Below are 25291 nucleotides of genomic sequence, written 5' to 3'. Positions count from 1 at the left end.
GACGCCGACAAAAGGGGAGGGAGGCCCAGGTTTTCATGCAGCGGCATACGAAATACCCTAGATTTTTCGATTCTTGAAAAAGGGGGAGGGGGTGGGATGATGAGGAAGAGGAGGAGAAATTAATGACGAATAACCGCCCACAGGAGGGGGAAAAGGGGAAAGGGGAAAGGAGACGTTGCGTACATACGGTACAAGAGACGGGGCGGATTCGGAAGGCGAACTCTTTCCTACACCATCCGCTCGTTCGGCTTGCCCTCAAGAGGATGGTAGACTATTCACAAGAGAGTGGGGGTGTGGTTGTGGATGGGGAAAAGGGCTGGCACTTAAAAAACCTCCGGTTGTATATAATTCATTTCATTTCCTTTTGACACCAAGAAAAAAGAAGGGCACTCCCTCACCAGACACCTACCCCATATACGATAGTGGTTAATGGAAATGAGCCAGTCTCATGTTGCCCAAACCGGCGCGCGGTGCCTGCAGAATTTTGTGCCCGCATGTGCCCCCAGACTTGACCTGTCACGATAAGTAGCAGGTATTGATGCTGGTGCCTTTTATATCGATGCCGATGTCGATGTTCTTCCTTGCAAGGGGTATCATAAAAGCGTAAACGACGTACCCACCTAACCCAATTCCAAATCCTCGACTTTTTTCTTCTTTTCTTTTGTTTCTCTTTTCATGTTCCATTCCACGCGATATCGTCTATGACGAACCCTTGTCCTTTTCCTTCTGCGCCAGCCTCAGCTTCTTGGCCTGCCTCTTGCTGACGGCCGCCTGGGTACCGTCGCCCGTCTCATCAGGAGTCTTGCGCTTCTGGCCGTTGCCCTTGTCACCGCCGCCGCCACCACCTTGCTTCGCGGCCTTGCCCTCCTTTCCGTTCCCGCCCTCCTTCTTGCCCTGCTTCTTCACATCTTCCGCTCTCCCACCGACCTCGAGCACGTTCACAACCCCGCGGAACCCGCTCCTCTTGATGCCCTCATTCATGACCACCCCGCGCGGGTTGACGCCCAGCGCCTCCGTCCCCCTCTCGCTCCCCAGCCCCCAGACGGCCAGCAGGTTCACCACGTCGTTCGGCGCGCGCAGAGACAGCGCAGAGCGCGCCTCGCTGCTCACGACGATACCCCTCCCCTTTGTCGCCCTGACCAGGGAAGCAAAGTTGGAAATGAAGCACGCCCTGGCGCGGGTGTCGGTTGGCCCCTGGCCCGAGGGGGAGGCGAGGATCTGGGAGTAGCACACCTCGAACTTGACGCCGCGGGATACGGCGGCCATGAGCGGCTTGGGCTTGAAGTGGAAGGGGAAGTGCTGCGTCAGGTCGAGCGAGATGAGGGAGGGCTCGGCCATGGAGAGGCAGGCGGCCAGGAAGGCCTTCTCGGTGGTGGGGCGGACGGCGAGGATGTCGTAGGCAGAGGCCAGCGCGGAGAGGCGGTAGTTCTGGGAGGGGTCCGAGAGGAGGACCGTTGCGCGGTGGAGTATTGTCGGCTGTTTTGTTGTCGGCTGTGCGGGGGTTGTTGTCGAGGAGGTAGTGGTGGGTGGGAACTTGGGGAGGGGGTTTGTTATTTGGGAAGGAATCGGGGGCGTGATTGTGTGGTTTAGGGCGAGCACTGTGTACCCCAACGAGGATGCGAAGGAGATTGTGCGGGAGAGGTCGGCGGGGTTCGTGGTCGAGGACCACGGTATGTTGAGGTCGTATAGCATCTTTACGGAGAAGCTATCGCGGGATTGTGCGCATGCGCGAGGGAGGTGGGTGGGTAGGCAGTGGCCTGGGCTGGCTGGTGTCGCCGGACCTTCGTGCTGGAACAGAGCGCCCAATCGCTCGAAGTGATGGCTCGATGAGAGTTTCCCGGTGGCGAGCCGCACTATAGTCCAAGGAGTCGTGTCGCGATGCCGCGTCGTCGGGGCTTTCGCGTGGTGTTTCTTTTGCGAACACGGGCGAAATTTTTTGGGCGGACGGAGATCGGTGTTAGGTTGGTTCCGCGGGGCCGGGATGACGCAGTGGAGAGATCCAATGCGCCCTAGCTGGGGCAGGCAGTCTATTGCCTTTGGGAACGTGGGGCAGCACTTCAGGCTGCATGGCGCTAGAAGCTCTGCTGGTGGGCGGTCCTACCTGAGGTACCTCCCACTTTGTGTTGAGTCACGGTGACCGCCGGAGGGCAACAGCGGGAAGAGCGGGCGGGAACATCGGACTGGAGTGGAGGCGGGAATTCGGCGACTCTTCATCCCAGCATAGCGAGGATGAAGCCGCCTCGTCCATCGCAGGCTGCCTCTCCAATCAATGTGGAAGGTTTCTACAAAGTCAATAACCAGCCACCATATCCGTAAAGTGTAGCACAAGGCATTTGAGTTGAACGACGCAAAGCGTCACCCACAGCATAATGGCGCAGCATGCCCTCTGGCCACGCATATTGTAGAGGGCGGCGGCATCCACGGATGACCCCAGGTCGTTTTCAGCTGGCCAAGTAGACGCTGGCCGAGTGGCAGCCAAGACCTGAAGCAACTCAGCCAGGAGTGGCCTCGCAACTCTAAGCATGAAGCCTATTTCGATAGAGAGTTCTCCTGTTTTGCTGACTTGAGAGTTGAGACGGAAGAAGCACGATCCAATTGCCAAGGTATCAAACGGGGTCACGAGTCTCCTCTACATGTCTCCTAATATTTCCCTGGTCGCCAGTGTCTTAGAAAGGCCTTGCTTTTGGGGGGTGAACGTCGGTGGAAGGAAATCCCAAGACTGCGGATGGCCTGCCAAGGATGCACCGCCTCGCGAGACACGCAAGACCGGCACACACCAGAAAGCAGCGCCATTGAAGTGTTCGTCCCTCACTCTCCCCTCCCTCGAGAATTGCCCGCCAGTCACCAGTCGAGTCGTTCCATTTATCAAGCTTGGGCCACCCTCTAAACCGTTTGCCTCTTGCTCTCGTTGGTCGACCACGACTATCGAAATTCGGTATTCCTGCATCTCGGCAAGGTACAGCTAGCTAGCTCTGCTTTGCTCAAGGTGGTCTGCCCCGTTTAGTTCACTCCTCCGCCAACGTCAACTGTTCCTCCCGCATCCAGCGATCCCTTCTTCCTTCAACTCCCGGATTACGTCCGACACCACCGTTTTGCGCCTCCCTCTTACATTCACCTCTATTTTCACCCTTATTTTGCTTAATCTCGCCTAGGAGGAACAACGCCTAAAGCGCGACACCGAGGCGGAGGAACATCCCCTTAAACCGACGGAACTTCCAAGATCGCCTCTACTCTCCGGGCAGCAGCAGCGACTGAGCGTGGTGCATACGGCTGTCTAATCACCTAAACCGAAAGAAAAAAAAATACCGCCACAATGTTCTTCTTCTTTGTGTGCGGTGAGCACACCTTCCGCAAGTCTGTCGATGGCTACGAGGGCATGGTCTGCCAGTGCTACAACTGCGGCAACATGGCCGGTCACGTCATCAAGAGCCATCCCTGGTTCACCTTCTGCTGGATTGTGAGTTTACCATGCAGTCCTTTGTACTTTTGCCTCTTCTTGGCACATATCGCAGCCTCGTCCTTTTGCGCTCTAGGCCCGAAGCGCCAAATTTACTCTCCGTTTCTTTTCACAATTTCTTCTCATTCTCCTCGCGTCACGACGTCTCCATGAGAAACAGATTGGAGCGAAATTCCGAAGCTAGAACTATTGAAGCTAACCATGCAACTCATAGCCCGTCATACCCTTGTCCTTCAAGGGCTATACCGACGTCGTCTGTCACATCTGCAACTTTGCCCAGCCGCTTGAGAACCGCCCCGACGTCACAGCCATGAAAGGCGGCGGACAGGCGCACCCCCCGCCCGTCCATGGCCAACCTCCCCAGGGATGGGGACAAGCGCCGCCTCAGTACCGATGAGGGCAGCTTATCTTCGGCCGTCGGGAGGTTTGAGCGGGTGTCAACCGCATCGCGAGAAGCGAGTTTCGGCATCCTGGAAATGAGCGCGAACCGCGGAGGATAATTGAGGCTGATCGGACAGTTTCCCGGGGAAGACCTAGGGCTGCCCTTCGGGTTCTCTTCAGAGTAGAGAGCATTGGTGTTTTCTTCATGATTCTAGGCAAGATACCAAGCTGGCCGGGCGTTAAGGAGGGTTGTCACGTGTGGTAACGAGAATTGAATTCCTGGCATTTCTTTTGAGGCTTGACTCACTATGCAACCTGTCTGAATGACCGTCAGTTTCTCCCTGGTCCACTTTGCTTGATCCTCTCGGGTTTCCAGTCTATCCGTCGGTTCATTTCTCTTCGTGGAAGTGACATCCTGCCAGTAGGGGTTTCAAGGGTATTCGCACCCATAACCAAAGTTTCCCTGGAAGCAGTGTTCGAGTAGCGGAGTGTACGCGGCCATCCTGTCACGCGCAAGTCTTTACGTTGATAGCGAGGAGAAAGGTGATCCTACCGTGGCTGTCGGTCTCTTCATATCGGGCACAATTTGCCAAAGCCTTGTTGTATCGTTGCATCATGTCTCTTATAGAGTCCTCGCATGCTTCCGCAGCAGCTTTATGCTCATCTCGTTGCAACACGCCGCATTACATCATGCCATATAGGAACGAGGGCGAACAAGCCCCACGGAGTAGCCGAACGCAGTCTCGACGGCCGCTGTCCACCAGGGCTGACGGTATTGACGGCCCACTGCAACAAGGTATGTCTCATGGGAACTTATTTGGGGGCGGGTAAGACGGCCAGCCCGATGATCTCGTAATATCATACGAGGAGTTCCCGTCGCTGACACCAACAGGAGTCCAGGAGGTGGAACACGCCTTGGCGGTCCCCTACGTAGATGGCGGGCAACCATCTCAGGGTCGCAATGCCGGCGGACTGGACCCATTCCCACCGAGACCTCTCGCTGCCACCTTACTAGCAGCGAAGTTCTCACAGGCTGAAAGCCGGTACCTGTACCATCGTCTCCCGATGCGCCAGCCGCCGACGACAGGGACTGTCAGGGCGCATATTGGGCAGCTTCCCGCCCTCTACCGGGACTTGGCTGACGGCACGAGGTCCGCGCTGAGTGTGATGGAGGGTCGGGAGCAGGAGAGAAATAGATTGCTTGCCGCGTTGGCAGATGGCTTGGCGGAAAGGTATGAGGGGCTGGTTCTCTGTCTACCTGCGGGCCGCGTTGAAAATATCATCAGGCTCAACAGGGGAGAGGAGAGGGTCAGCAAGTTTTGGGAAAGGGTGCTTGAGCAAGTCGAGGTATGTTTCATCCCCGATCCAACTCAACTCTGGCTCAGTTTCTTTTTTGGAAACATGGAACTGACCAGTCCCTTGCTGTAGAGAGAAGATCTCGTTTACATTGTGTCGAGTGTATGGGTTCTGCTCTTCGTTACGCAGATGTCACAGGTGTCGGCCGTATTGGAAGCCGAGTCCCTTCCAGAGAATGACCGCATACTGATTGGGACGAGTGTTGGGCTGGCGCTCTTGTGGGCTGCTACAGTCACGACAGAGGTTCTGAGCTCTGTATATGTGGATAGGAGGAGATATGACGAGTACTTACACAGGGTCATCGCGAGGGGATTTTCAAGAGACTGATATAACAGCGCTGGTTGTAATACATCTGATCCAAAAAGTCTTCAAACATATCTGAATGAGTGCTAAGGGGTTGGTATAGTCTTTCATATTCGGTAGTGAGTTTTGCTTTTACCGCAAAGTCGGGAGTGCCAGTTAAGTTTGGGCTAAGTGATTATTCAATGACTTGCTCTTTATTTGGGCTGATGTACATGCTCCTAGTCACCGTTACGGGATATCAATGTTTGCCAATTATGAAGAAGCTAGAACTGTTGGGGTATTGTATATTTCTTTTACAGGAGACCTGGGTTTTGTATGTGTATCGTGCTAATTGCTGGTTGCTGGGTTGTCTCATGTTCCTGTTGAATGCTAGGAGCAATTTCACTTCTCCAGACTACGGAAAACGACTGTTTCAACAACATCGGAAATTTTTAATAGGCCTATCCTGGAATTTATACGGCTCTCCCAATGCTTCCAGTTCATCCAAAGAACAGTGATTGCAACATTGCTTCTTACAGAGAGAGCGGAAAAGGTGAGGCAACGGGTTGCGCTATGACGTATCAAGTGCCAGCCACAAGTGGAACTGTGGCGGTGCATCGCTGTGAACTCTTTCTGCTTCCGTCATGCCAATGATAGCACCACGACGAAGCCGACCGGACAATCACCCAATCGCTTCTGGTATCTTACGACCACCAGATAAATTCGACACCAAGTTCTACGTGATGCTCTTTGGATTTGTTGCGCAATAAAGACACCCGCCGTCTTACCTCACCCTCCCACGCATACCAAATCAACCGCAACAATGGCGTCCGCGAAGCGAGGCCCATCGGTGCTGGTGCGTTGCAACCTCTCCATCACTAATCCACATCGTCATAAGAACCGTCGGACACTAATGCATGTCTACTGTAGGTGACCGACTCGCGAGAACGACCTCCGCAAAGGGGCACCCTTCAGCGACAGAATACCGGGATAGGCGCCGCCCAGAACAGGCCCGCCATGCGCTTCATATCCGTGGACAACGTCCTGCAGTACGCCTCCGATATCCCCTCGGGCCAGCCCCGTGTGCCACCGACCCAACGTCCAGGGAGCAGCCTGGCAAGCGCCCGCCGCGGCAGCGCCGGCTTGCCGAATCTCCAGTCGAGGACGGGGCAGCAGAACATGCCGTCGCGGACGACAAAGATCAGCGAGAAGCTCGTGCTGCTGCCCGAGACGGACGAGAAGCCCGGTTCAGACGAGGATTTTGACGAGGAGGTCAGCAAGATTGCGAAAGAGATTGAGGAAGAGGAGAACCGGCCACTGCGCGACGAGGAGCTCGATGTGCTCCGCAAGAGGGGCGGAATCCGTGGCAAGAGTTACGCGGAGCGGCTGCCCAAGGTACAGCGCAAGGAGAAGCTGGCGCGGTTGACGGCGTACTGCACGGCGCAGTCGTACAAGATGAAGTCGACGGCCGATTTCCTCCGCACCAAGCACGACGCCAAGACGAAACTCTATGACGACTGCCTCTACGTCGTCTACTCCTTGCCCCTCCTTAACGGCGCCGAGGGCTACCGCGTCCGCAGCCGTCCGATCGTCAAGACGCCCGGAAGCGGCAAGACGGTTCTAGACATGGAGATCGAGCGGAGCGAACAGCGCGACTACCACGAGGGGTACTTTGAAGACTCCGTTTACAACGGCAGCCCCATTAACGGCAACGGCGTCTACGGAGACGACCCCTCCCCGCGCCACACCCGCGAGCAGTCCCCTGACGATCCCAACATCTCTCCCATGGCGCGCATCCCGGACGCCAAGGCCTTTGCCGAGATGTTTCTGTTTTCCTACGGCGTGGTTGTGTTTTGGAACTTTACCGAGTACCAGGAAAAGGACATCCTCGCGGACCTGACGTTTGCGCAAAACGAGAACGGCTTGTCGCTGATCACGCGACCCCTGGACGAGGAGGACTTTGAGACAGAAGAGTTCCACTTCGAGTACAGCCACGACGTGAAGCGGCCGCGCATCTTCAACGACATGATTACCCTGCTGCCGCGCGGCGACCACATGGTCAAGCTCACCATCAGCCACGCCATCGCGCAGAGCACGAAGCTGTGCCTATTCGAGGAGCGCATGAGCGAGACGATGCTGGACGCGCAGCACGTTCCCAAGCGTCTGGCTCTCACGGGCGAGCTGAACATGACGAGGACGGAAATCGTAATGATTCTGGGCCGCCTGTTCAAGAGCCGTGTCGATATCAACCTCTGTAAGTTTCTCCCAGCATTCCTCCCCGGCCCCTGTCTTGACATGGCGGCGTTTCGTAACGAAAACAGCGTCCTAACAGCCCGCCCAGCATCAAATATTCTAGACGTCCCCAACTTCTTCTGGGACTCGGAGCCAACCCTCCACCCCCTCTATGTCGCCATCCGCGAGTACCTCGAGATTGAACCCCGTATCAAGGTCCTCAACGAGCGCTGCCGTGTCTTCCTCGATCTCGCCGAGATCCTGGCCGACTCAGTCGCCGACGCGAAGATGAGCTACATCACCTGGATCGTCATCGTCCTCATCATCATCTCCATTCTCGTCACCGTCACCGAGGTCGGCCTGCGTTTCGGCATGCTGTCCAAGAACAACGGCAAGGGCTTGGGCGAGGCGGTGGTGCCGCTCATCGCTGCCGGTGGCGGCGGCAAGGCGGCGACATTACCCGGGAGTGTGAAGTGGGAGCTCGAGAAGCGGAATGTCAGTGTCGAGGAGCTGAGGTTGTGGAGCAGGATGCTCACCGAGGAGGAGCAGCAGCAGGAGGAGGAGGCGGCGGCCGAGGTGGTCGGGAGCCAGATTGTGGGCAAGACGTTTGCTGGCGTGTGAGACGCGCCCGAAACCCAACCCTCTCTCTCTTTGTCATTTTTCTTTTGTCATTTTTACATATATTGCATAGCATGGCGTTGGCGGATCACACCTTCCCCCTCCCCTCTCTTCGGTTGTTCAAGACCAGGGCGGGGGTGGAAGCCCAAAATAATATGGAAACAGAAAATCTTGGTTTGCACGTGTGTGTCCGCGACTGCGGCAAGCGGGATTATGGAGGGGGGACAGGCAAACAGCGATTTGGAGAACGAGACAATAAAACCCGACATGCAAGGTCAACCAATGGCCAATCAGCTTGGCATTTGAACATAATTAATGGTTTCATTTGACTCCTGTGCTATGCTACCACTCACGGCGACGCTAGAAGCCAGAAAACGAGTTATAAACAAAAAAGAGGAACTGATCCGACTACCAAGACGGATATCTATATTTGCTAATGCGGGGGACCAAATGGTCGAAGCCAATTGCGAAGCTCCCCCTTGTTCTTACACATATATCCATAAAAACAAAATACAACCTGCTCCCAAACCGCACTTTACTCATCCCGGTCCGCCATGTTGGCGAGGGGGACGTAGCCTTGATCCTGCGTCCGCTTACCCCTAAGTCCGCGGATAGCATATTTGATTCTGTTGAGAATACCGAAGCCGCGGCTCTTGGTGCGGGCGGACGGGTCGACCATGTAGCTCGGGCGTTTCCAGAACTTGAGCAGGAGACTGCTCACGACGACGCTGACACTGCTGCTGGCCATGGCAGCTCCGGCGGCCATGGGGTGGAGGTGGAAGCCGAAGGGGAGGAAGACACCCATGGCAAAGGGCAGACCGATGGCGTTGTACAGGCAGGCCCAGGCGAGGTTGAGCTTGATGCGGTTAAAGATGGAGCGGGCGAGGTGAAGGGCGGCAGGAATATCCATCAGGTCGGTGGGTCGCATGAGGACAACATCAGCTGCCTCCATGGCCACATCTGTTCCGCTGGCCATGGCGATACCGACATCAGCGGTTGCGAGGGCGGGAGAGTCGTTGATACCATCGCCAACCATGCCGACAACCTCGCCTTGCTCCTGGAGTTGGTGGACAATGGCCTGCTTCTGGTCGGGGGAAACACCGGCAAAGACGTTATCGGGGGAAATACCGACGGCGGCCGCCACAGCGACTGCAGTGGAGCGTTGGTCACCAGTGACGATAGCAGTCTTGATATTCATGCGATGCAGAACAGCAATGGCTGCAGCTGCACCCTCCTTGATCGTGTCCGAAAGGCAGAGATGGCCGGTATACTGGCCGTCAATCGCGACGAAGATGTTGGTGGTGCCGGCGGATGTGTTCTTTGAGCTGGAATTGGCCTTGTTGTTCAGGTCCTCGGAAGCCTCAACCGCCTCGGCTGGAACATTGACGTTGTTCTCGCAAAGGAAGCGAACATTGCCCAGGAGAACGCGGTAGCGGGTACGGTCGTTTCCCGTGGCGGGCTCGACGAGAGCGTTGATGCCTTTGCCGACAGCTGCCTTGAATTCGCCGACGCTGCCCTCAATAGTAGCTTCTTCGCCCAGGCCAAGCTCGGTCTTGGCGGCACCAAGCACGGCTCTTCCTACTGGGTGCTCGCTGCCCATTTCAGCAAGTCCAATAATGTGCCACCAAAGCCGGCGTCGCCACTCGACATCCTGCCAGGCAGAAACAAGGCTCATCTTAGCCACGCTCATCTTGCCGTAGGTGATGGTGCCGGTCTTGTCGAGAATGATTTGAGTGATTCTGGTGGTGGTCTCCAGGGCAGCTCCACCCTTGACCAAGATACCGTTCTCGGCGCCGATTCCAGTACCAACCATGACAGCGGTGGGAGTTGCCAGACCAAGAGCGCAGGGGCAAGCAAAGACAATAACCGAGATGCACAACTGAACACACACCATGAGTTTACCGCCACTAGCCTCTTGCGTAAAAATCTTGGGTGGGTTCTTCAGTGCGTGGCTAAGGATCATCCAAACAAGAAAGGTCAGGAATCCAAGCAGGAGAATTGATGGTACGAAATAGCCGGCGAGTGTATCAGCAAGTCGCTGGATGGGCGCACGAGTAGTCTGAGCATCCTGGACGAGCTTGACGATTTGACTGAGCTGCGTATCGCGGCCGGCTCTTGTAACCCTAAAGTCGACACGTCCGTGGCCGTTGACTGTGCCGCCAATGAGGAAGCTCCCCTTCTTCTTCTGCACCGGCATGGCCTCGCCCGTTACCATGCTCTCGTCGACGTAGGTCTCGCCGCGAACCATCACACCGTCTGCCGGAATCTTATCGCCCGGGCGAAGGATAACAACATCGCCCACTTGGAGGAGTTCGGTAGGGATAACCTTCTCCTCTGCCGCGTGACCATCACGGTTAGGGGTCTTCGGCTCGCCAGACACTGTGGAGTTTTCCCAGCCCTCGGCGGCCTTTTCGGCAGCAATCGGATCGGCGTAGATGGTGGCCATTGAGGGGGCCAGAGACATGAGACGCGAAAGAGCCTTGGAAGTCTGCCCCTTGGCATTGTTCTCCAAGTATCTGCCCAGGGTAACGAAGGTGATCAGCATAGTGCTAGTATCGAAGATGGTGGCAGGTCTCGTGTGAGGCGGGAAGAAGAAAGAAACCAGCATGGCCATAATGCTGAAGAAAAAGGCGCACGAGGTGCCCAGGATGACGAGGACGTCCATGGTGGGCGACCCATGCTTGATGGATTTCCAACCCGAAATATAGAAACGCTTCCCAATGCCGAATTGTACGGGTATCGTTAATGCCAAACAGATCAAATCGCCAAGGAAAATGCCGTTGATAAGCTCCCAGCTACCAAAGTCAAAGCTGGGGAAGACCATGGGCAAAATCATGCTAATGAAAAAGACAGGTATGGCGAAGGACAGAGACAACTTGAAAGCTCTCCGCCACTCGTTAATTTCTCGGGTCTTGGCGAGCGACTCAAGCTGCGCGTTGTTGTCGTCATTGTCGGACACAAGTGCATTCAGGCCCTCGGCCTCAACGGCTTCGACGATCCCTCGGAGGCCGATTAGACTGGGCTGGTGTGTGACAGTTAGTCTAGATGTGGACAGACTGAGTTTGGCAGAGTTGACACCGGGGATGGTCAGGAGCTTTGCTTCCAGGGCCATGGCCGTGGTGGCGTCCGGGTTTCCGTAGATCTTAAACTGCGCGGTAGAAGCGCCACTACCGTGTGCAGACGTCTCGAAAGTAGTGGACAAGATCTCGGCGCCGAATCCCCTATCCTCAATAATCTCGGCAATTTTGTCCGCGGGAAGCTTCGTTGTGTCGTGGGTGATAACGGCGCGCTCGGCTAGCAAACTGATGTTGAAGCGCAAGACTCCGTCCACGTCCTTGAATCCTCCTTCAACGGCAGCCGTACAAGCGCCGCAGGTCATGCCCTCGATGGCAACTGTCGTGTTGGCGACTGAGCTTGTAGGGTTGCTGCTGGCCCTTGGCTTCTCCTGCTGTGCGCTTTCGCTGTCCACAATCTCAGCGCCGAAACCTCGGTCCTCGATGATCTCGGCAATCTTTTCAGCGCTGAGCAATGTCGGATCGTGCTCAATGACGGCTCTTTCGGAGAGCAAGGATATGCTGAAATTCTTCACGCCAGGGATATCTTTGAAACCTCCTTCCACGGCAGACGTACATGCGCCGCACGTCATCCCCTCAATGGCGATGGTTGTCGTAAACAGTCCGCTATCTTCCTCGGCGTCGAACAGGTCATGGTTTGTCGGAAACATCGGGGAAGGGAGGTCGGTGGACAATACTTCGGCATCGAAGCCCCGATCCTCGATGATTTCGGCGATCATCTCGGCAGATATTTGTTCGGGGTTGTGCATAACCACAGCGCGCTCCATTACAAGGCTCACAGAGACGCTTCCTACGCCCTCTACGCCCCTGAAGCCCGACTCGACCGCGGAGGTACAAGCGCCACATCTGGCAGAAAGGTGTCAGTATGTCGCGACAGACGACCCTATGACAGGGGCAACTCACGTCATGCCGCCGACCTTGAGCGTCGTCGTCGCCCACTGGGTAGCTGTCGGGGTAGCGAGGGAGGCCTGTCGGCCAAGCTCGTCCTTCCCAGGAACTTTGATGTTCGGAGGAGCCATAATGTCGGTCGTCTCTATGTAACGATGGAACTAAAATGACAAAAACGTCGGAATGCAGGGCCAGCCTCGATCTTTTGTTCGTGATTCGGTATCAGGTAGGGTTCCAACTATCGGGTTCCAGCCTTCATTGTAGAGCTAGCTGTCCATAGAGCGAGGGGGAACTTTCGATGCGTTCGAAACCAGAAGAGGCGAGCAAAGGCCAGCAAGACGGATGTGCTGCTGAAGGAGGCGTTGAGGGGGTTGCAGAAGACCGGCTTCCGAGTAATATGTACGAAGACTAAAAGGTGGGTATTATCGTCGTGGGTGTACGTGTGTGTGTATCTGTATGTTGCTGCTGCGTATGCGCATACGTAGCAGACAAGCAGGGTAAGGTATGATTAAGAATCAAGACTGGAGAACCAGGGGGAAAAAAAAACGGCGGCAGTCAATGGCACGATTGGAGAAGGCAAGAGAGGCTTGGAAGGGACGGAAGCGGAAGGTCGGCTTTTGTCAGCCAGAGTTTCTTGCCTCGATAGGGATGGGGGGAGAATGGCGAAAGAATACATGCCGCGGGCTGATGGGGCAGTGGCAGTACATAGACTGCAGCGGCAGCACCAGCATCAGCACGAGGAGGGGACGGGACTGTGTGTGTGTGGATGCGCGCGCGGTGTGGCCGGGATTCAAGGTAATCATTTGGCGCAATCGTGGGACTGGCGACCAGGGGGTGGGTGGGAAAGGAAGGAAGGGGTGTCCACTGGCGCCGAAGCAACGTTCAAAGTCAAGGTCCCCAACGCTGTGCTGGGCGTGCTGGGCCTTTCCAGCCGGGGCTCGTGCGGCCGGTCTCTTCATTGTCTTCCACCAGCAAGCCCGGTGAGAGCTTCCCCTTTCCTCCTCTGACCCGGGCTTGTGTCCCACCTCACGCCCCCTGGGCCCCGATGCCCTGACTAAAACTCCCCCAGTCTCCGATGGGACTCTTAGTCGGCGGTTGGATCAACCACGAGTCGACCCTGGAAGTGATAGTGCCGTTCGAGTGGGGTGCTGCTGAAAGAAAGGAAAAAGATTGGGCGGGCCGTGGTAAACTGGCCGAACGGCCAATGGGGTCGCACGGGTGATCCCAGCCCGTGCTGCAGCTCTCGGTGCTTGGGCGCCACACCTGGACCGGGCTCCTCCCACCGTCCTCCCATTTCCCTTTTAACCACCTTTTTATCTTGGGCTATTTCTGGGCAAATCTCACATAGGGTCGCTAGGGGCGAGGAAGCACCAACCTCGAATTGCTCCGATGTGATTACGTGATTGCTTCTCGAATTGCCCGTCTTACTGCCGTGTCTCATGAGAATACTCTAGCAAGATCTAGTTCAGAAGTCCCATCCCACCGGATTGACGTTAGGAAGTAGTACATACTCCTAGTCATGGCTGGGTGACTTAGGGTTGGGCTGTGCATCTCGTACAAAGGCTATTTATTATTCGGGACTCGACCTGGGCACGTCGGACGGCAGATAGTGTACGTGGTAAGCTGAGGTGATGATGGATGGCCACCACCCACACACCCCTTCGTGTCTTTCGCGGACCGGAGCGCTTGCGCCACGAGGCGACGCACCTAAGCTTGGCTACGACTCGTTTCGAACATCCTCTGCAAACAATTTGGTGCACGGCACTTGAGGCAGTTTTTGGGGTCCAAGGGACTCCTGGGTTTGGATTGAGCTTCAGATTCAGACTGCAATCGCCACACCAGTATCGTCCGAGGTTTCGATTGGGTCTTGCATGTCTCGAGGTGGGTCTCTGGATGCTATGCTTCATGCTCCAAAGCCGTGTTGCGTGCTTTTGAACACAAATCGACGCTGTGTGGTTGTTGTTGACCCTGTTGTTCACAACGCGGTATCGCGTTGCCACCTTAGCCGGACCTCAGTTGGATTTCCGACAGACCGATCAATGTGTCTGATCCAGCCGCCACCGCAGCACCCCTCTTGGCATTGTTTGCCTTACCCGCAACTGATATCGCACAATCGTCAGCAACATACGATAGCAACATACGATAACAACCCGCGAACCGGCCTTGTCCGTGAGGGGGACATATCTGGTCTGCCGACCGATAGATCAGCGCCAAGATCTATATCATTTGCAAGACCTCTGTTCCGGCGATCCTAAGATCCCTCAAGTCGCACAGAGGCCCAGATCTGCCTTTCTCAAAAAGTAAGGTGCTCAAATCTCAGCGCAAGATCAGAGAGGCCTACGTGATTCGAACATCTCCATACGCCGCAGAGGTGGACTTGACGTCTCGCTTCTCCATAGGCTGGCCCCTGTCTCAAAGTGCCAAGCTCCGGCTCCAACTTCCCACAATGCTTCGCGATGGCGTTTTAGCTTCAATGACCAGGACTAAAATGATGTTCAAACGATCGCCCACAATCCCTAGTCCTTCGTCAAAGAAATCCCAGGAGACAAAGAGAAACCTGCCCTGCCCCGTCTTTGTTCCGTTCCATGCCAGGAGCCTGGCATGCTGGGAGGAATCTCTGGTGCGGGATCTTCCAGGCCCCCAGTCGGCCCAAACGTGCCCCACCACACCGCCTGAACTGCCTGCCCCGCGTCGGAGCCGTAGCGTGCCATTCGACTGCAGCCGCTGCCTTGACGGCACCTCAAACGGATCTGACACAAGCTTCGTCTTCAGAAGATCCCCAAAGGGAACACAGCAGACATCCCTTCCCTTACACCCCTCCTCCCATCTGTGACGACGCAAAGTAGGGTAGGCACCACAGAGATTCGATTCCTTCTCAGCCTCGCCTACCTCGTCCGATTCCAACACCGCCCGAGCACCTCAGCCTCGCCACCCCACCTTGAGTTACTGTAGCTCTAGTGAGTGACGACAGCTGCTATCCCATCCCACCTCGAGGCTTCGTGAACATCACGAGAACCTCGCAAAATGGAGCAGACCAAAGCTCTCAATGCGCTCGAGGCAAGCATCTACCCTTCAGTCTTTCCCGCCCTTCCACTGCGAAGCTAACATTCCCACCCTCAGCCCTTCCTGGCTCTGAGCAAGTCTGCAACCTCATCCCGCGCCGCAGCCGACCTCATAACCCGCGCGACCTCGAACCCGAACACCTTCCTCTTCACAGAGCTCCTCGAAACCCCTCAAATTCAAGCCCTCGCCCAATCTCCCGACTTCCGCTCCCACCTCGCCCTCCTCGAGCTCTTCTCCCACGGCACCTACGCCGCCTACCTCCCCTCCGCTTCATCCAGCGACCAACAACTGCCACAGCTCAATGACGCACAAACCCTCAAGCTCCGCCAACTCTCCCTCCTATCCTTGGCCCGTGACCGCTCAAACCTCTCCTACGATGCTCTCCAGTCCGCCCTCGGCCTCGAGTCGGCCCGCGCTCTCGAAGACCTAGTCATATCCGCAATCTACGCCGGCTTGCTGGACGCGACCCTTGATCCCCACCGCCAGGTCGTGCAAGTAAACTCCCTCTCCGCCCTCCGCGACCTAGCCCCCGGTGCCGTTCCTCCCATGATCCGCGCGCTGCACGCCTGGTCCTCACGCTGCGAATCGACCCTCGACGACCTCGAGTCCCAGATCGCCGGTATCCGCGAGGCCGCCGCCCGCCGCCAGAGTGACAAGGCCGACCAGGAAGCCCGGCTGGCGCGCCTCGTCGAGGAGACGCGCAAGGATCCCGAGGCCACAGGCCGGAAGCTTGCCGTCGGTCATGCCCCAAGCGGCGGCGAGCGTGGGAGCGGGTTCCTGGGACACACGTCGAGGGCTCAGCGATACAACAAGCGAGGCAGTACGAGCATGATGGATAATGCGGAGGAGATTGACGATGAGGCTATGGATGTCGACGAGGATGATGACGAGCAGGAAAAGAAGCGTGCCAGTCGACGGAAGCTTTAAAGGGACGCGTGATTGTTGGGCAACAGAAAGCAGTTTCGATACGGACAGAATGCCTTCCGTCTCCAGGGTCTCAGCTTCTGGATCCTTGGAGCCGAGGGTTTCTTGGTGATGGCGTTATGAGGGACACGAGGCTTGGCTGCCGGACACGGCATATCGAGCAGCATCAAGAGAATGCCGAGACAAGATAGCCGGCAACGCAGTATGAGGAATATAACGATAGATCATGAGAACTTCAAACCTCAACGTGTTTATACAGCCGGCGTATGGCCTCTGGCCTCTGGCCTCACGCCGCCCTGGTTCTGCGATGCCTATCTATTGTGCCAATGAAGAAAATTACAGGAAAAAGTAAAGAAAGGAAAAAAAAGCGAATGTGTCGAAGCCAAAAGCCCTCCAGTTTCTTCATCTCCACCACCCTCCCCGTCCTGCTGAATAAAACCAAATATCGGTCCACTCGATATTGGTACACTGATGCCTTGTGTACATGGAAGAAGAAAAAAAAAATTAGATGTCCCTCTCTGTCTCTCTCTCCCTCTCCCTCCCTCATTCTCTCTCCTTGAACGCCGTATGTGAGGCTTTGATCCTAATTGGCCCCATTCCCCTACGCCATGCCTCTTGGTATCCTGTCTGGAAAACCGATGAAAACCGAAAAATGGAAAACTCTTTCGCTCAAAATCCTGTGTCGTAACGTTCGTAAAAGCTCTCTCGAGACAAGGGCCGATATTATACATCTCTGACGCGGACAGTCGCCATGTCGTCTATGGGCATTGCAACTCATCCTTTGTTTGGTAAGACCAACAAACAGCTTTCTACAGCCGTTTGCCTGGAACAAGGATGAAGAGCACACAGAGTGCGGCGTCGATCAAGAGTGTGACGGCAAGGACCATGATGGCCCGCTTGGCAAGGAGCTTACGAACGTAGGGCTCGCGAACTCGGGAGAAGTTGAACGGTGTGTACTCGCTCAGGCCAATGAGTGCAAGTACGGGATCCAAAGAGTACTGATAGGAGGCAAGGAAGTAGACACCAAAGGTGAACGGAAGGATAACCTGGGCTGGTCAGCATGCAAGCTTCATGTGAGGTGATGAATCAACTTACCCAGCATCTCGTTGTTCGAGGCGAATTAAGAAATATGAGAATAAATGCGGCCCAGAAACCTCCAAACATTGACAGGAGGCCAATGATCATTCTGATCTGAAGAGTAGTCGGAATCAGATTGCCCAAGGCCTTCATTCTCAAGAAGTTGGGGAAGGCATCTCTCTCCATGGCCTGAAACACGTAGTCCTTGGCAACGTCAAATACCTCAGGGTCATCTCTACCGAAGTCTTCAATGGCAGTAGTGACGTCCTGGGTGATGGAGCCCGGAAGAATTATCTCACGCTCTGCTCCTGGAAGAAGAAATGTGTAGAGAATCTTCTCCGCAGACGCGCGGATGTCCTGTCTTGCGACAGTGTGAGCTGGAGAGTTTGAGTCGGTTGTTAAGTCGCGAGTGGTGCTGAAAGCTCCACTGGGCCGGCTGCGATGTTCACCAGTGCTGCTCTGAGGGGAGTCTTGGGCCTCCTCTCTTAGGTAGGCAGACATTTGAGCGTCCTTGTTCTTTTCCTTCTCTGTGGCATACATTGACGGGCCAGCAGCGGGGTGGCTCATATCTCCAAGTCCCTCTAGAATTGCAGAGGACCGCTTGGAGCCTGACTTGTCCAAATCGGGGGTTCCAATGAGGACGGATCTGCGAAGTTCGCGAACATAATGCCGGCACAAAGACATGTGCTGAGCGACATCGAGCCTACCGTCCGTTAGTGGATATGCGCGTAATTTTGGATTGACCTTGACACGAACCAGAAGTCGAGGTAGTCGACAGATTTCTGCTGATCTCTCATAAAGATATAGAACGAGAAGAGGTCGACAGGCGGCAGGGTCCGGCGGCTCAACACTTCAAACAGAGTCGGCAGTCGATTCCGTTGCAGGTCTGGCTGTGGTGATGGCGTGCCAGACGCCCCGGTCGATCTATCCTCCATGATATCGAGCGAGTCGTGGTAACGAGGGAAATAGAGGTATCGGAGTGATGGGATTTGTTCGAGAAAGAGCTATCGGTCAACGGAATCGTTGGCGCTTGATGATGCGAAGTCGACGTGAGGCGTCCGAGGAGCGCGGTATCGTGGTGAAGGTTTGGCAGGTTGTCGTCAGCAAGGTTCGGGTAGCGCCGTTGTCTGCTCGTTGTCGCTAGTGTTCCCTCCAGGTCGATATATGTACTGAATGAGCGTGAGAAGGGAAGGATCGCGCGCGGCGCAGACTGACGGGCGTCAGTGTGATTGACGATGGCGCTGCAGGCGTGATGACTGGCGTCGTAGGTGCCGTTCGCATACGGCACAAACAGCAGATCTAGCGTCTTCAGACCCGGACCTAATTTCGTCTGCGTCAGGGGGGAAACGGATCGGAGGCTGGAGTACGTACCTCCGAACGCGCTTTCCACTGTTCCCACCTGGGCGCCTTAGCTCCCTTAACTTGAATCACGTGTTGAGGTGGAAATTCAGCAGAGCCTTACATCAGCAAAGCTCGGACCATGCTACATAAGTCACAATGTGGCTAATGCTTGTGGGTTCTGTGGCTGGTTAGGTAGGGCTTTCCACTCTCGTTTTGACAGTTTCGCTTAGGCAGTACACAACTTTTTTCGGGATTTCACTATCTACACTTCTCACGAATCCAACGACTCCGACTCCACGACCGATTCCGCGACGACAACGAGAGGTACCGCCAAAATGTCGACCAAGCAGAAGAAGCCCGCCGGAAAGCAGCGTTCCGCCATTGCGGACGTCGTCGCTCGCGAGTACACCGTCCACATGCACAAGCGCGTTAGTATTCCTCTGAGACCGAGTCGTCGTCGACGTTGAATTCGGCGTTGGTGGTGATGCTTGGAATGGGCACAGCGATGCTGACTTTTATCCTCACAGCTCCACGGTGTTTCCTTCAAGAAGCGCGCTCCCCGTGCCATCAAGGAGATCAAGGCTTTCGCGCTCAAGGCCATGGTACGTCTTGCTGCCCCTCGATCCACACAAAAAAAAAAGTCTACGACCGACACCGATCAACACCACCGGTCTCTCGGGACAAGATTGTTTGATCGAACAGGAGAACGGCTGCTAACCATGATGATTGTAATTAGGGTACCTCCGATGTCCGCGTTGACCCCCAGCTCAACAAGAAGGTGTGGGAGCAGGGTATTAAGGGCGTCCCCTACAGACTCCGCATTCGCATTTCCCGCAGACGAAACGACGAGGAGGGTGCCAAGGAGAAGCTGTACAGCTACGTCCAAGCCGTCAACGTCAAGAACCCCAAGGGTCTCCAGACTGTTGTCGTTGAGGAGTAAAAAGTTCTCTTTGGGATGGTTTCAGGGCGGCATAAAGGCATCGGAGTTGCATTCGGCATTCTAGTCTCACATACAAAATCGACGGAAATGTGAACAACGCTTGATTCCCCACACGACTCGACGACTTTTTCTAGTTTTGGACCCCGCGATGTGGTGGAATGTTATTTTTTTGCGCCGCGCGCGCGAGCGCCAGAAGCGTTGTGTGTGTGTCAGCGATGGTGAACAATGATGAGACTTGGGTCAAGAATTTCTTGTGGTTCATGTTACACCGTCCAACAGGGTCTTTTCTTTCGACTTGGTGGTCTGCCAGATGCAGACACAGGATATACCTAATCCTAACCAGGTCCCTACCATGCAATGCAGTCCAATTCCTAACAAAAGAGTTCCAAACCACCGGCCCGTAATCATACAAGACAGACTCCAATTCTCCAGTGCTCAAAATACAATGCCTTGGCCATCGTCTCATCAGCCCCCATACATACATGCTGCGTGTTCGTTCACTCGTCCTCGACGTTGCGGTGGCGGGCAAGAACCTTGCGCTTGAACTCCTCAAAGTCCTTGTCCCAGAGCTCTGCGGCTTCACCATTGAGAGGAGAGGCGCTGTGTCCATATTAGGATCGTCTGTGGAACGATTTCTTGTCTCAGGTAAACTCACTTGTTGGGCTCGCCCAGCAAACTTTGCAGGCTGAGGAGGACGGTCTGGATGTTGTAGGCGGGTGTCCACTTGTCCTTGAGGATGTCCAGGCAGATGCGGCCAGAGAAGTCAAAGTTGGGGTGGTAGATGGGCGTCTTGAAGAGCACCGTTGGTGGTGCGTAGGGGTAGTTGTTGGGAAATGACAGGCTCAGCTTCAGAGTCAGGCCGGCGTAGGGGGTCTGGTCAGGTCCCTCGATCGTCGCCGTCCAGGACATTAGGTTGCCGTCCGCCGAGGGGAAGGCAGAGACGCCGGGGGCGGGTGAGGTCATGAGCTGCATCAGCTCCGTCTGTAATCTGCGGTAACAAAGTCAGTCCATCTGTTGGGAGGGCAAAACAGCAGCTCTCGACGAGGTCTTCGTACCTCTTGACGCTCTGCGCATCGGGTGCCTTCCGGGCGCCGCCGAGCTTAGCTGCCTGGACGCTACCGGGAGCAGAGTTCTGAGTATCCTCCATGCTGTAATCCATCGTCGCGGAAGTCGTACAGCGAAATAAATGTAGAAATCGCACCAAAGGCTGAGGCAGAAGAGATGTCGTGGGGGCGGGGGTTGGAAGCAAGAACTGGGATGAAGCAGGTAAGTGTTTGCGGGATCGGAAAGGAAGCCGTCTGTTCAGTACTTATGTGACAAGGAAAATGCAACACGCAGAAGATCAAGGGGCGAAGGTGCTTCCAGCGTCAAGAATAACAGAAAGCAGTTATTCCGTAGGGTGGGTGAGAAGGGCTCTCAGGATTGGAGAATTGGGGACACTGGTACCCGGGCGACGCGCCGGTGTTTTCGGGTTAGCGCTGTCGCTGCCGTACGACAGGAAACAAATGGCTGGTACGTACCTTCAAGACAGGGGTCCTTGGTTCTGAATTCTGACAGCAACTTGCAAGGGAACTTGAACACATTCACCACCAGCAACCCTTAAGTTCCAGCTGTTGCTTTTTCGGTGCCCGTTTTAATGATACCTCACTCGGAGCTTCTTGTGACCCGAGTACCGGGTGAATTCGTGACTCGGAACCAAGTCAGAAATGTCAGAAGTCCTGCACCTTTTGATATTTTGAGGTAGATAGCATCCATAATAACAACATATTTCAGCTCGAGGATTTGAATTATTCTATAATTGGAGTGGGGTTAAGGAAAAATAGAAATAAAAAGGAAACAAGGATGTTGTGCAGCTTTTGGCTTTCAGCGATTTCAACTCAGAGAAAAGTTGTTGGCTTGAGTTAATCGCTCAGGTTATTCTGTTCTAGTAGCCTCTGAACTATCTGTCTTTGAACTGCCTCCATTGAACCTTTATAACTGGAGGTTTCCCCCCCCAATGATCTCACTTCTGTGGCCATTATCTAGAGAATAAAATTTGGCTCAGATCTTGGAAGGAGGATTCAGGTGGAGGAAAACGCACATAACTATGTCCTTCCTGCCAATTCCATCCGATCTGCCATGCATTTTTGTGCGCCTTCCTCTTGCTACCCTCTTGACTGCCATCTCACCGACGGACCTCATTTCTTCAATTTCGTATCTTAACTTTTATTCTTCTTTCCTCCGGCTTCTTTTTCTCCCACTATAACTTCTTTCCACTCCCATTCATCGATAGAGCAGTTGCTTGTCAAACACACCGGGATTCAAAAGAGGTTTGAAGGTCTTGAACCTATTCAGTCTCGAATCTGATCTCATTGTTTCTCTTCTTCAATCTTGTTTTGGCTCCGTTTATAGCCTTTACCAGACCAAGCCATACCAGTATTTCATGTTACGGATGGCGACGATACATTGCTGCCCTTGGCGTGGCTGCAACCACAAGGAAACAGCGAAGGCTGGGTAAGCGCTCTTACTTCGTTTACCACACGGCTGATGTAGCTTACCGCTGTTTAGAAAGGCGATCACTTTGCCAGACGACGATAAGGCAATTGAGGAGTTGGCATTAAGAGTGCCTTCTTCACCGACGATGGGTTCGAAATTGGATATCTCGAGCATCTTCAGCGCCACTCCAACTACTTATTCAAACAAGAGCCTCACCGCCATCACGCAATCACTGAGTGCACCGGAAAAGACGCCAAGAAATCGTTGCAACCATGAGAAAAAGAGCTACAATTGGCAGTTTCTTAACCAGGCGGGTCACCGATGTGGCATCTGTGCCAGGGTCTTCCCCAGCTTCATTCTTCGATGCGCCGAATGTGACTTGCATATTTGTCTTTTTTGCAAATCCAAGAAGGGTTGGTCTACGAAGTAAGTCAAGAGATTATCATGTTGTGCGTTTGGCTTTCCTAACAATCTTCAGACCACCACCCAATCATGTTCGTAAATGGGACCCGTATCATTGAATATGTCTCTTGTCTTCTACACTTTCTCACCTCGGATGGGTCTTTGGTTCTGTATGATCTTTGATTATGGAACTGTCATGGAACCTTGGGTCATGGAACATTGGAATTGCAAATTTGATTCGGAAGGTGCAAGCAAGGAGAAGCATAGCAAATATTAATGGCGAGGAAAACCCAGCGATGAATATGAAGTAGCAGGAGCCAAACGCAACTAGCTGGGAATAGGGATGTGCGAGAGGGTAGAAGCATGGAAAGTTACTTTCAGAACATTTCTGTAGAAGAAATCTCTCTTCGCAATCATCTTGCACGTCCTTAACCGTTCACTTCCTCATGTGATCTTCCTAAATGCACTTCTTCCCATGGTTGCGTGCCCCCACTGCCAGCGGTAGTCCACGACAAAAGCGGCGACGGCTCAGGCAGCAGCCCCCTGTATATTTAGAGGGGTGCGTGGCGGACTGTTTACCTAGCCAACGCTCCAGCAACCGCGATAAGGCGTCTTATCGGCCAATGGGTTCGCGTCGACCTAGGTGACAATGAAACCCCCATCCGATCTCAAACAAAACACGTCAAAAAGCTCTTTACACGGCCAAGACGCGCTATCGAGAGGCACCGCGTGGAGCGACTCAAGACACCCACACCTCAGTCAACATGGTAAGTTCCTGTTGATTCTGGACCCTGCCGTCCTTTGTGCACAATCCGCTATTACATTAGTCTGCTACGTCATCCATTCTGTTTTGCTGGGCCCTGTTGTCAAAGAGTCACTGTGAATTGATATCCCTGTTTGCCATCTCATTTCTTGTTGGTTGGTCTCCAGTCATGGAATAGCCTATCACAAGTTTTGCTTTGGAAACATCCGACAGTCCTCAGCTGTGGTATACTCACTAAGCAAAGATGCAACAGTCGCAGCTGGACCCCTTACCCACTGACTTACCATTCCGGATCATCTCCAAAACCATTGGGCGAGGCGCCTATGCATCGTGGGATACCCCTCTCTTAGACGGCACCCGATGGATCCCTCCACTGACACCGAGCACGTAGAATCAAGAAGGCTGTCCCCCAGGACGCGAATACACCAGTTTTCGCCGTCAAGTTCATTCACAAAGGGTATGCCGTCAAACATGGTCGGGTATCGGCAAAGCAGCTGCTGATGGAGGTGTCGCTCCACTCACATGTCGGCCAGCACCCCAATATCATTGAGTGGTTCGCATCGGGCGAGGACACCAATTGGAGATGGATCGCCATGGAATTTGCCGAGGGAGGTGATCTCTTTGACAAGATCGAGGCCGATGTTGGTGTGCACGAGAACATCGCCCACCTCTACTTTTTGCAGCTCATCAGTGGCGTGAGCTTCATCCACTCAAAGGGCGTGGCACATCGTGACCTGAAGCCCGAGAACATCTTACTCTCCGAGACAGGAAGCCTCAAGCTCGCCGACTTTGGGATGGCGACCATGTTCGAGTACAAGAACCAGCGGAAAACGAGTTCCACACTATGCGGCAGCCCGCCTTACATCGCCCCTGAGATTCTTGCCTGCAGCAAGGCGGAGAAGAAGACGTCATCTGGCACCAGCAAGTACTCTCCAGACCTTGTCGATATCTGGTCGTGCGGTGTCATCCTTTTCGTATTGTTGGTTGGCAACACCCCCTGGGACGAGCCATCGAACGGCAGCTGGGAGTATCAGGAGTACGTCCGGACGAACGGCCGCAGCACAGATGCTTTGTGGGGAAGGATACCTGCGAATGCTCTGTCATTGTTGCGCGGCATGATGAGCATCGACCCCGAGAAACGGTTCTCCTTCGCACGCATTCGTCAACACCCGTGGTATACCATGCATAACCCACACTTAACGTCGGACGGAAAGATCTCCGACCCGATAAACCTGGCCACACAGATGCTGGAGAGTCTCAAGATTGATTTGAGTCAGCAACCGGCTGCTTCCCAAGGAAATCCATCTAGTAGTGGCTCTATGGATATCGACGACGTCGGCAAGGTCTCCTTCACCCAGCCCGAAACGCCCATCAACGACGTCGCTTGGGACTGGGAGCGCCCTGCTCTCAAGGCCATGAACCCGATGGCAATATCCTCTACACAACCATTGTCTCGAAGCGTGAGCGGTATTGCAAATAGACGGTTGTTCCTAGAATCCCTTGCAGAAGAGCCGTCTATAAGCCAGTTCTCGCAGACTCCCGGCGTCCCACTGACCCTCACCCAAGCGGCCCGCCGCTTCCGCGACATTGTGCCTTTCGAGTCCCTCACACGCTTCTTCTCACACGTCCCACCACAGCTCATCGTGCAGATGCTCAGCGACGCGCTGCACCAACTCAACGTTCCGCTACCGCCCGTCACACCGAACCTGTTCTCGGATCACATCGCCACGCTCAAGATCAAGACGCTCGACGAGCGGCGACAGTCAATGCACGGCGAGATCCATGTCGACAAGCACAGGTTACCGGAGGAGCAGGAGCTGCTGGACATCCGGTTCGTGAAGATCAAAGGCGATCCTCTAGAATGGCGTCGCTTCTTCAAGAAGATTGTGGTCCTTTGCAAGGATGGCGTCTATGTGCCGGATGCATAGCCACGGCTCCCACTTGGATAGAGTGCTGGATGTCACGATTTCTACGCCTTAAAGATGTATGGATAGTAGCGTTTTATAATGAAGGAAAGA

General features: G+C 54.6%; 10 protein-coding genes across 10 annotated transcripts; 6 read left to right on the top strand and 4 right to left on the bottom strand.

The window, feature by feature from the left end:
• Positions 1 to 699: 699 nt before the first annotated feature.
• On the bottom strand, positions 700 to 1692 carry EsH8_VII_000538 (RNA-binding RNA processing protein RPP1; the record flags this gene model as incomplete). The annotated part of the gene is made up of 1 exon (XM_083270671.1): positions 700 to 1692. One exon carries the CDS (start codon positions 1690 to 1692, stop codon positions 700 to 702), a length of 993 nt encoding a protein of 330 aa, XP_083128228.1.
• A 1621-nt stretch (positions 1693 to 3313) lies between these two features.
• Positions 3314 to 3854, top strand: EsH8_VII_000537 (uncharacterized protein; the record flags this gene model as incomplete). Its single annotated transcript, XM_083270670.1, has 2 exons — positions 3314 to 3457; positions 3672 to 3854. The coding sequence occupies 2 exons, from the start codon at positions 3314 to 3316 to the stop codon at positions 3852 to 3854; spliced, it is 327 nt and encodes a 108-aa protein (XP_083128227.1).
• A 599-nt stretch (positions 3855 to 4453) lies between these two features.
• EsH8_VII_000536 (uncharacterized protein) lies at positions 4454 to 5521 on the top strand (the record flags this gene model as incomplete). The annotated part of the gene is made up of 3 exons (XM_083270669.1): positions 4454 to 4634; positions 4731 to 5185; positions 5267 to 5521. The coding sequence occupies 3 exons, from the start codon at positions 4454 to 4456 to the stop codon at positions 5519 to 5521; spliced, it is 891 nt and encodes a 296-aa protein (XP_083128226.1).
• Positions 5522 to 6299: 778 nt separating this feature from the next.
• On the top strand, positions 6300 to 8329 carry EsH8_VII_000535 (RMD1 family protein; the record flags this gene model as incomplete). The annotated part of the gene is made up of 3 exons (XM_083270668.1): positions 6300 to 6332; positions 6407 to 7730; positions 7818 to 8329. 3 exons carry the CDS (start codon positions 6300 to 6302, stop codon positions 8327 to 8329), a joined length of 1869 nt encoding a protein of 622 aa, XP_083128225.1.
• Positions 8330 to 8861: 532 nt separating this feature from the next.
• On the bottom strand, positions 8862 to 12419 carry EsH8_VII_000534 (E1-E2 ATPase-domain-containing protein; the record flags this gene model as incomplete). Its single annotated transcript, XM_083270667.1, has 2 exons — positions 8862 to 12246; positions 12304 to 12419. The coding sequence occupies 2 exons, from the start codon at positions 12417 to 12419 to the stop codon at positions 8862 to 8864; spliced, it is 3501 nt and encodes a 1166-aa protein (XP_083128224.1).
• Positions 12420 to 15312: 2893 nt separating this feature from the next.
• On the top strand, positions 15313 to 16278 carry EsH8_VII_000533 (PCI domain-containing protein; the record flags this gene model as incomplete). The annotated part of the gene is made up of 2 exons (XM_083270666.1): positions 15313 to 15363; positions 15409 to 16278. The coding sequence occupies 2 exons, from the start codon at positions 15313 to 15315 to the stop codon at positions 16276 to 16278; spliced, it is 921 nt and encodes a 306-aa protein (XP_083128223.1).
• An 806-nt stretch (positions 16279 to 17084) lies between these two features.
• On the bottom strand, positions 17085 to 18287 carry EsH8_VII_000532 (RGS domain-containing protein; the record flags this gene model as incomplete). Its single annotated transcript, XM_083270665.1, has 3 exons — positions 17085 to 17321; positions 17371 to 18055; positions 18109 to 18287. The coding sequence occupies 3 exons, from the start codon at positions 18285 to 18287 to the stop codon at positions 17085 to 17087; spliced, it is 1101 nt and encodes a 366-aa protein (XP_083128222.1).
• A 741-nt stretch (positions 18288 to 19028) lies between these two features.
• Positions 19029 to 19633, top strand: EsH8_VII_000531 (60S ribosomal protein eL31; the record flags this gene model as incomplete). The annotated part of the gene is made up of 3 exons (XM_083270664.1): positions 19029 to 19121; positions 19221 to 19295; positions 19430 to 19633. The coding sequence occupies 3 exons, from the start codon at positions 19029 to 19031 to the stop codon at positions 19631 to 19633; spliced, it is 372 nt and encodes a 123-aa protein (XP_083128221.1).
• A 497-nt stretch (positions 19634 to 20130) lies between these two features.
• EsH8_VII_000530 (protein UBC11) lies at positions 20131 to 20792 on the bottom strand (the record flags this gene model as incomplete). The annotated part of the gene is made up of 3 exons (XM_083270663.1): positions 20131 to 20233; positions 20289 to 20621; positions 20689 to 20792. The coding sequence occupies 3 exons, from the start codon at positions 20790 to 20792 to the stop codon at positions 20131 to 20133; spliced, it is 540 nt and encodes a 179-aa protein (XP_083128220.1).
• A 2725-nt stretch (positions 20793 to 23517) lies between these two features.
• On the top strand, positions 23518 to 25201 carry EsH8_VII_000529 (serine/threonine protein kinase CHK1; the record flags this gene model as incomplete). Its single annotated transcript, XM_083270662.1, has 2 exons — positions 23518 to 23603; positions 23665 to 25201. The coding sequence occupies 2 exons, from the start codon at positions 23518 to 23520 to the stop codon at positions 25199 to 25201; spliced, it is 1623 nt and encodes a 540-aa protein (XP_083128219.1).
• Positions 25202 to 25291: the final 90 nt, after the last annotated feature.

The sequence above is a fragment of the Colletotrichum jinshuiense genome, chromosome 7, assembly GCF_051148585.1.
Source record: "Colletotrichum jinshuiense chromosome 7, complete sequence".
Classification (NCBI taxonomy): Eukaryota; Fungi; Ascomycota; class Sordariomycetes; order Glomerellales; family Glomerellaceae; genus Colletotrichum; species Colletotrichum jinshuiense.
The sequence above is the reverse complement of the archived record's forward strand: the minus strand, read 5'-3'. Positions and strand labels throughout refer to the sequence as shown.